The 8,398-nt window shown below is 48.4% G+C and overlaps 4 protein-coding genes across 4 annotated transcripts; 1 reads left to right on the forward strand and 3 right to left on the reverse strand.

The window, feature by feature from the left end:
* Positions 1 to 154: 154 nt before the first annotated feature.
* F5147DRAFT_701100 (uncharacterized protein) lies at positions 155 to 1,668 on the reverse strand. The gene is made up of 3 exons (XM_041437712.1): positions 1,193 to 1,668; positions 1,052 to 1,141; positions 155 to 983 (listed from the first exon to the last, which is right to left on the reverse strand). Exons 1-3 carry the CDS (start codon positions 1,302 to 1,304, stop codon positions 538 to 540), a joined length of 648 nt encoding a protein of 215 aa, XP_041291703.1. The 5' UTR covers positions 1,305 to 1,668; the 3' UTR covers positions 155 to 537.
* Positions 1,669 to 3,006: 1,338 nt separating this feature from the next.
* Positions 3,007 to 4,140, forward strand: F5147DRAFT_701103 (uncharacterized protein). Its single transcript, XM_041437713.1, has one exon. It carries the CDS (start codon positions 3,287 to 3,289, stop codon positions 3,830 to 3,832), a length of 546 nt encoding a protein of 181 aa, XP_041291704.1. The 5' UTR covers positions 3,007 to 3,286; the 3' UTR covers positions 3,833 to 4,140.
* A 299-nt stretch (positions 4,141 to 4,439) lies between these two features.
* F5147DRAFT_701107 (uncharacterized protein) lies at positions 4,440 to 5,164 on the reverse strand. The gene is made up of 2 exons (XM_041437714.1): positions 4,678 to 5,164; positions 4,440 to 4,647 (listed from the first exon to the last, which is right to left on the reverse strand). Exons 1-2 carry the CDS (start codon positions 5,067 to 5,069, stop codon positions 4,572 to 4,574), a joined length of 468 nt encoding a protein of 155 aa, XP_041291705.1. The 5' UTR covers positions 5,070 to 5,164; the 3' UTR covers positions 4,440 to 4,571.
* A 485-nt stretch (positions 5,165 to 5,649) lies between these two features.
* F5147DRAFT_653894 (uncharacterized protein) lies at positions 5,650 to 6,669 on the reverse strand (the record flags this gene model as incomplete). The annotated part of the gene is made up of 10 exons (XM_041433818.1): positions 5,650 to 5,676; positions 5,699 to 5,716; positions 5,771 to 5,821; positions 5,878 to 5,932; positions 6,006 to 6,039; positions 6,100 to 6,122; positions 6,176 to 6,265; positions 6,318 to 6,319; positions 6,459 to 6,514; positions 6,648 to 6,669. The coding sequence occupies 10 exons, from the start codon at positions 6,667 to 6,669 to the stop codon at positions 5,650 to 5,652; spliced, it is 378 nt and encodes a 125-aa protein (XP_041291706.1).
* Positions 6,670 to 8,398: the final 1,729 nt, after the last annotated feature.

Below are 8,398 nucleotides of genomic sequence, written 5' to 3' on the forward strand. Positions count from 1 at the left end.
CCCGCTCAGTGTGTCGGAAAAATCTAAACCTACCTTGGAGGGCCTTCTATCTTTAGATGTCATTTCGGCACCTTCCAATCTGTCCGTCGTTTGCCGTAGATATGGCTAGGAACTGGCAGTCACCCACGGAAAAAATCTTATTCAAAGCTTGTGCCACACACCTATAGTGCTCTACTGTGCCTTCTACCCATAAGGCTAACGCGGTTCTTTCGAACATCAATTCATCACTTATTAAATGCTCAGCGATCCTGTTTGGTTTGCCCATACTAGTACGCCTTCGCACTCGTAGGCCTGTGGCCCTAGGCTCGGGTGGTGCAATCAACGTGACAGCATGCGATTGCGATCTATTTTACCATCGACTCCTGTTGCCATATATTACACTCCTGTTCGCGGAAGACTGCAACAGGTGCTTCGAACGCAAAAAGTGGGAGTACTGTAAGAGCAACTTCATCTCATATCCGCACAGCAACCCACCCGACCCGTCACCGTCATCCACAAGTCCAGGACTCTTATGCGAACTTCACACTCGAGTGAGAACTATCGGTCACCGGGTACAGCTGGAATCGCTTTGCCAAGCGAGATTTCGCCACCGCCTTCAAAACATGCGCTATCTGGTAACATGTCGAACTTCTGGCTGCCGCTCCGCGTAGGTAGGTGTGCCGCACCCCCGAAGGACTGTGACTGTAACAGAGGCGGGTTCAAAGATACCAAGCTGGAACGGGGAGAGGGTGACGATGGAAAGTGGCAAGAAAATGGGCGAATGGAAAAGTTGTTTCTCATCTCTGTCATTTCTTCCATGGTGGGTAGAGGATCGAGATGAAACTTGAGTTCAGGCAGCTGGGCCTGCGGTGACCAGAAGACGTCAGGCCCAGCTGTTTTGGCCTGCACCGGCTTGTACGGTTCGCGCACGACACCCTTTCTCACGAGAACGGAGCTATCCAGTGAAGGGGAGACTACATTGTAGGGATCGCGATTGGATGAAGCTATTAAAAGGTGTGAGTAAGGCTTAGCCCCTCGAGTTAAAGTATACTAATCTCTAATAAGCCCTTACCTTGTTCCTGATCAGCGATAGCATGACGATGGACTATCCGCCATGTCCAGAAAATACACGAGAGTGCGAGGATAAAGACAATACTGATCACTAAAATACACGTATGATGAAGTTTCTATTTCATTGCAGAGAATGACTCACCAATGATTGTAACGATGTCCCCAATACAGAGGGTCGTACCACTGGAAACAGGCTGACACCGTATGCGATCATGGATAGCGCGAGTGACAGGGGCGGTTTGTGGAGTCATCATGGCAAGCAACGGAACCGAAATACTAAAATTGCGATGCTAGGAGGACAGCAAGATTGACTGCGAAAGGAGTGGATGACACGCTCTGCGTGGAGGTGGTGTGCTGGTTATGATATGAACGGCGACTTGAGAGGAGTCTGACTTGGATTTAGCCAAGAGCGACCGCGGTCAGCCCCTCTAGCATAGTAGAGGGGTCCTTGGTATGACGATCGAAATAAAGATTCAGACCGGCTTGGCTGACCCTGGCTGACCTGAACACAGGCAAGTCTCTAGCGTGCTGCAAGTGATTAGCTACAGAGTCACAGTTGAATGAAAACAGCATTCGAGAAGAAGTCACTCGGCCGGTGCCACTTGTACTTTGAGTTCGAATGAATGAATGAATTTTTGATTGGCCGCCGATCTACGCTCACATGAGTTCAGGTACTCAAGTACCTCGAACGTTATAAGGCTAACTACGAAAGCCACAAAAGAGGTGATCGTCACGTGCGCAACAACACAGACGTACCATCATGTGACACAGTACGTGCCGGCAACAGCTTGCTAACAGCTCTAACAATGTCTCTAAAGCGGCAAACATGCTTAATTCTCGTGCCTGCTAATTGTGGAAGCACTCTATGGACTCCGTCAACCATCTACTGTCTTGGGGCGAAGAACGGGAAAAAGCACTCATCAATCAAAACCACCGCAAGTTATGCACTCACCCCTTCAAGTTGTTGGTCGTCATTCAACTGATAGGCATTGCGCCCTCTCCACTGCGCGTGTACAATAAAGTCAAGCCTCAACTCTTTCTCCGACTGCACCCCAAACACGCCGTCCAGAAGCATTCTTAATATAATCATCACTGCATCTGCAGAAGGCCCTGTTTCCGCTTTAGCTTTGCGACGATCATGCCACATGAGTATCCTTCTAAAACGTGCGTGCAGTGTGGTCAAGCACCCCACAACCCAAGGTAAGGGTTACTGATTCGAGCTGTGGCTACGCCGCCGCGAGGCCAACATGGAGCTGAGTATCTGGCGGATTTGAACTATATAATGCCGGCACGAGTCATCCACCAGCCTTTCAAGGTAGCCCATCGAATCATTCGTAGATTGTTCTCATCTCTTGCAGTGATCGCACACTATTGTACGGACTTTTCTTTTTGATTGTTCGAATGCTGATCACTTTGCGCAAGCAGGATAATGGCATGGCTCATACCTGTAGGGATGGGCGCCGCCTGGGCAGTATCGAAGTTGTTCGGTTTCAGCGGTGACAGTGCTCCCAATCCAACTTATGCTCAAATCGAAGCCCGCCGGTACGCTGAGAGAGAACGGGATAGGGCCATTCGGGACCTTGACAGTATGAGGGCGGAGGTGGGGCAGCTCACGCAATCAATGCAATCAATGCAAAGTAGGACACTTCAGTTCCAGCAAGAGGCCATGTCGGCTGCGGCAGCCGCGCAGCAGAAAAATCAGGAGCAAATGAGGGCTATGTTTGACGCCGTGAGAGCTGCAGATGCGGCCCGTTTCGCTGCAGAAAGCGCTGCACGACTTGCAACGGAGGAGTCCAAGAAGAGGGCCCAAGAAGCTGAGGCGGAGAGGCAGCGCACCCAAGCTGCCTTCGAAAATGCTCAGAGAGCGGCTGAGGTTTCTAAGCAAGACGCCGAACGTCTTCAGAGAGCAGCCGAAGAAGAAAAGAAGAAAGCCGCCGAAGCCGTCGCAGAATCAGAGGCGGTAAGAAAGGTAGCTGAGAACAATGTTCGCGAGGCTGCAGCTGCCAAGGAAGATGCTGAAAGGCGGCTTAGAGAGGGCATCCAGCCTGTATTAACGCCTACTCCTCAAGAAATTCTCGCTGCCCAAGCAAAAATTCAGTATCAGGAGAATTTATTCCATTTCGCTGTTGCTGGGAGGGCCGGTGGAGGGAAGTCATCACTCGTAAACGCATTCCGCGGCATCAGTAACCGCGCAGCTGGTTCCGCTCGGACAGGGGTCATAGAGACCACCCTGACGATGGGAAGATATGCAGACCCTGACGAGCGGTGTCAACATGTCTGGTACGATCTTCCTGGAGCAGGGACAATCAGGATCCCGGATTGGCAATATTTCAACGCTCAGGGACTTTACGTCTTTGATTGCATTGTCGTCTTGTTCGACAATCGGTTCACCCAGACCGACATCGCTATTCTCCGCAATTGCAGGCGCTTCAAAATCCCCACTTACATCGTTCGTTCAAAAGCAGACCAACATATTTCAAATATGATAAGGGAGATGAGATACGAGAGCGATGATGAAAACGCCGATCGGTCGCAACAGGCAACCTTGTACATGGCTGCGAGAGAGCAACTTGTCAACGAAACTCGCCACAATGTGAAGGCAAATCTTGCGGAGGCGAATCTACCTGATCAAAAGGTTTACATCGTCTCTAGTAGCTGTCTACGAGCTGTGGCCAAAGGCAATCAGCCTTCAAAGGTCATCGACGAAATTCAACTGCTAAATGATCTATATACGGAAGCACAAGCCAGGCGAATCCGTCAGTCAGGAGGGGTTTCCGCCTGAGGAACTAGTCCAGAGGAAGTAATCGGTTTGCTTTGAAAGACTCGTGTTTCGAATTTGGATGGCAGAGGCATATTTACCTATGATTCAGATTCTCGTGCTCGTCGCATATTTGGATCTGATGGTATGGATATGTAACTTGACAGTTCTACTCTTTCTTGTTGCCGCTGCACGAGCCGTATGCAGGTCCTGACAGTGATGCATGTCCTCCTCCTCGAGTCGTTGATACAGACTCTACCATCTCCTTTGTCGATAGTATGGTACTTTCATGTCCTCTACTTACTTTTGACCTTCTCATCATTGGAGGGAGCATTGAAAACAGGGCGGCCAAGGTAAGGAAGCTATACGACATCCTGAGAATACGGTTGCTAGTACAGACAAGTCGTGCGTTGCGACAAGATTTGTTTGGTTACTACTTAGTACTGTCCCCGAGATTGCTTCGGCGAAGACCCGAGTCAGCACTTCCAAGCGGAGTGTCCGTGACGGTCCGTCTCTGTTGCGATGAAGACAATCTTGGCGGTTATTACCAGGTGCGCAGGGAGCGGACAGAAAACGGAAAGCTAGCGGGCACGTTGGCGGGGTTGATTGGTTCAAAACATCAAGTGGAGTTTACTGTAGAGATACGACACTAGGTTCGTCACAGGTCACAGCCCTTAACGAATCGAATCTATTTGGTGTGACTGTCACATGAATTTTTGGTGGGACGAAGCTAATTTGTGACATATGGGAAAAAAAACATAGGTTATGCGCTAATGGGACCAGAAATCATCATACATCGAATTTGCGATGCGTCTACGCTTTCCACGCCCGTAATCAACCTTCAGAACACTATTCGAGCCACTCTCCACATCTTTGGCAGTAATGTCACCCACATCATAGACTTCGGAGTGGTTTGAACACAGAAGTCCGCCATCTGCATCGATACGGCAGTCAGAACGGACGTGTTCACCCCCGGAAGCCATATGATCAAGGAGTGCATCCATTGGCACGTCACTGGCATCGAGGTCATGCTCGCTAGCATCGTCGAAGGGGGATTCGGCTCCGGTAGTATCAGTGGCCTCGTTCTCTGACTCGGAGTTTGTTGCCTGGTCAACGCTGACAGTCTTGTACTGAGCAGTAGCAATCCTCGTCCATCCAGCTGGATCATTCTTCTGAACAAATTCCACTCGTTACCAGTCAGCGCTATGCGAGGCGAATCCATGACAGACTGAAGCAAGTTGCTTGAATCACGAAGCAGCATGTCAGATGGTTGCAAACGGCGTTGCGAGCGGCGAAGCACTACGATCCGCAGGCGAATCTATTTGGGTAAGGTCACAGGTCACCTGGACATTCGAACCTGTAAGACTAAGCGTGACATCGTCACGGGCTGCACGTGACGAACCTAGTGTCGTATCTCTACAGTATACTCTGCTCCGAGTCGGAGTGCCGTTGGCTGCCCTCGTGTCTCAGACGGCTAAATCTCTGACATTCTGAGTTGTGAATGCACTGCGTGTTGTCAAAAATTTCCGACGGTAGATACCTGGCTGGAATGTGACCCCAGGGTCAAGTTTTAGCCGTTTCTGGACCTATGGTATGAACCGGCTTCCAGACGGTTGATTTTCCGGATTTCAATCACCTCGAAGACATCGTTTGGCCATCAAGTTCGAGCCGGCTGCTACCATGGGTCCAAAACGACACCATACATATATATATAATAAACCACATATGGTGTACACTTTATTTAATAATGATTTTAAATATTGTGAATATGCATTAATATTCCATTTAAATTGCGAATACATGGTAGCTATATGAAATACAATGATGATGCCACCCGCTCGCTACACCTCTGGCAGCCTGACTATATGCTACATAGATGTATGCACGCACGCACTGGCGAGGGAGAGGCTACACGAGGTATTCATTGGGGGTCAAGATAAAAATCAACAAAGCCAGACTTACAGAGAAATGATAGACGTTGTTGGCTTTTGTCAAGGTTGTTTTCTCGCTGTTCTACATTATGGCTCGCGTTGGTGCTAGCAATTTCAGAGTAGAAGAGAGTTGCTCACATTGATATTGACGGAGGTCGCGGCGCTGATGACCTTCCCACTCTCGACCTGGGCCCTGGAGCAAGCAAGCGGCAAGCCTATACCATATATAAGCGACTTTCAAGACTATTGATCTTGTCATTACTTACTGGGTTGTGTGAGTTTCAGTAGCCCAGTATGGACCTGGAAAGAGGGCTCATATGTAAGTCGGCAACTTGGCAGCAAGAGAATAGGAACACCCACCCGACTTCCCGAATTTGCTGACCCTGAAACAATTGCAAGGTTTTGAATAATGCCTAACAGAAGTATACGCACTTACCTCCAAACTATCAGAAAGAAGTCCTCATAGAGACCGCCCAGATTGGGACTCCAGGCGAGCATAATCGTGACCTCCTTGCCAAGGTCGTTGCTGCGGAACGTTGGGTGAAATTTTTGTGCAAAGCAAGTTCACGGACACTCACAACTGGAAAGTCAAATTACTGACGAAGGGTCGGGGTGACAAGTAGTTGAGATTGAGTGTGGATTGAAGAGCTCGAGTTCTGTAGTTAGAGTCTCAGCAAGCAGGCTTTTATCTTGATATTCTCGAGGTGGGTAGGTCTTACTGCTAGTCTTCGTTGGAGAGTACCCTCGTCGGTGCAGTCGGGTGCCCAGTCAGATACTGCATTATTCTAACCGTGATAAGTGAGAACAGGTGTGGACTTGAAACATGATATAGCAGTCATCCCCAACAGTTGTCGAGCGTCAAGAACAAGGTAAATTTAAACTCCGTGCATCTTGATCTGAACACTTACCGTGCGGCACAGCTTCATTCATAATTCGTATATATATGTTAGCTGCAGGTTATGTACAACTGAGTCCAGGTGGATGTAGCTAAAACGTAGATAGTACGCAGGTGAGAGTGACTCTAAGTTCGAGCCATTGTTGACACCAGTGGTAATTTAAAGGGTCAAATTTCCGACATCGTAAAAGTTGGCTAATATTTGATGGCTTCGACGTGGCTGAAACCTTAGGTACCCCCAGATTCTCAGCCATCTCTAAGCCGTCGGAATTTTTGGACAACACGCAGTGATGGGGTTAGTAACTCACGTAACGCTTCAGAAGCTTCAAATTTTAGTCCGGAACCATGTAGCAGAAAACGCCCAATGAAGTAACCAAAACTAGTACTACTACCTCTTGCTACAATCACTTATACCATATGGAGCACGTCACTAATCTCCCCATGTTCTCTTCCGACTGAATCTTTTTGATTCTCCCGGAAGGATTAATGACCACACGATATCGTCGCATTCATCGTCGGAAATGCGGAACAAATAGCATCGTCACAAGTTGGAATGCAACACCTTCATTAATATCGACCCCGATGTGTAAGTTGCATCACGGAATCATAGAGGAAAGGATTGAACTTCGTCGGCAGGGTTCTTGTTTACGGTTCATCGTACTGCTTGAATGATCACTAGCACTATTAGCTTTCATCAGTCACGATGGAAATACGGAGTAGAGTAGGAGTACAAATTTGTACAGTAAGATACAATACGAGTTAGCGAGAGCGTGTGGATGGCATAAACACTAGTGGCAATACTGGATTCTGGGTACCGTAGGGTTTGATGTCACAAGCAACATTGAAATTGATTGTATGACTAAGCACGCACAAGTCTGGGGTTTCCCCTTTGTTCTGTCGTTCGGTAGAATACGGAAACTTTTATCAGAAAACAGGAGTCGGTCACATACTCAAAGCTGTATACACAGATGAAAGTGATGGTGACCTTCTTACTGACCTTAAAGTTACGAACGACACCCGAGGAGACAGTATCAAGATTGTCCTTAAACAAAGGAGAAGAGGCATTCTCACAATCAGATCCAAGGCATATCCTCCTGCACGAGTAGTACTCTGAGTGGTTTTTAAGCCACTTCAACTCGAGGGGCTTGCCACAAAGAATGTCTTACCGCTGGTCCTATTAGAATACATTCTCACTGGCAGTTGTTCGAGGCCGCGAAATGAAATTCACCAGCAGGTGACAATTGCCTATTGCTGCCAGCATATTCCTTTACGGACTACAGATCACAGGGGCAGACCATTGGCAAGTCAGCCATAGACATCGCAACCTCACCCTCTGCAGGGCTCACCCCATTCAATGTCTATGTCGTACTGTCGCGAAGCCGTGGACACGCGGCCGTGGCAGAATTCAGTTACCTCGAGACTGAATTGAAAAAAATTAGTTGATACATCCTTACGAGCCTATCCGCGCTGAGAGGAATGTGCGAAACTAGCAGCCCTTCAAGTTGATACGGGTGCGGAGGAATGGTGGAAGATTGTAGCAGGGTCACGAGTCTTCTCGAGAATATACCACAAGGCACAAGCGGCGTAGTCGCCGTAGCGCAGAACGCTAGTGTTACATAAAACGCAATTATCAACTTTGATGTGAATTGTCAGCTGGAGTGCAGTGACCTTGGCAAACACGTCACGGTAATGAACAAGTTCTAAGAAGTCTCTGATATTATAGGAAATACACCAGGTACTACCTTGTGTTTATTATCGCCGAAT

This window comes from Suillus discolor, assembly GCF_016758755.1.
Source record: "Suillus discolor strain FC423 chromosome Unknown F5147scaffold_35, whole genome shotgun sequence".
Taxonomy (NCBI): domain Eukaryota; kingdom Fungi; phylum Basidiomycota; class Agaricomycetes; order Boletales; family Suillaceae; genus Suillus; species Suillus discolor.

Excerpts from the sequence above, each read along its gene's own strand:
- F5147DRAFT_701107 (XM_041437714.1), bottom strand. The coding sequence starts at position 5,069 with ATGCTGCTTCGTGATTCAAGCAACTTGCTTCAGTCTGTCATGGATTCG. Across the intron at positions 4,648-4,677 it reads GTGACATTACTGCCAAAGAT|GTTGATTACGGGCGTGGAAA; the intron begins GTGGAGAGTGGC and ends AGTGTTCTGAAG.
- F5147DRAFT_701103 (XM_041437713.1), top strand. The coding sequence starts at position 3,287 with ATGGGAAGATATGCAGACCCTGACGAGCGGTGTCAACATGTCTGGTAC.
- F5147DRAFT_701100 (XM_041437712.1), bottom strand. The coding sequence starts at position 1,304 with ATGATGACTCCACAAACCGCCCCTGTCACTCGCGCTATCCATGATCGC. Across the intron at positions 1,142-1,192 it reads GGACATCGTTACAATCATTG|TGATCAGTATTGTCTTTATC; the intron begins GTGAGTCATTCT and ends CGTGTATTTTAG. Across the intron at positions 984-1,051 it reads TATCGCTGATCAGGAACAAG|CTTCATCCAATCGCGATCCC; the intron begins GTAAGGGCTTAT and ends ACCTTTTAATAG.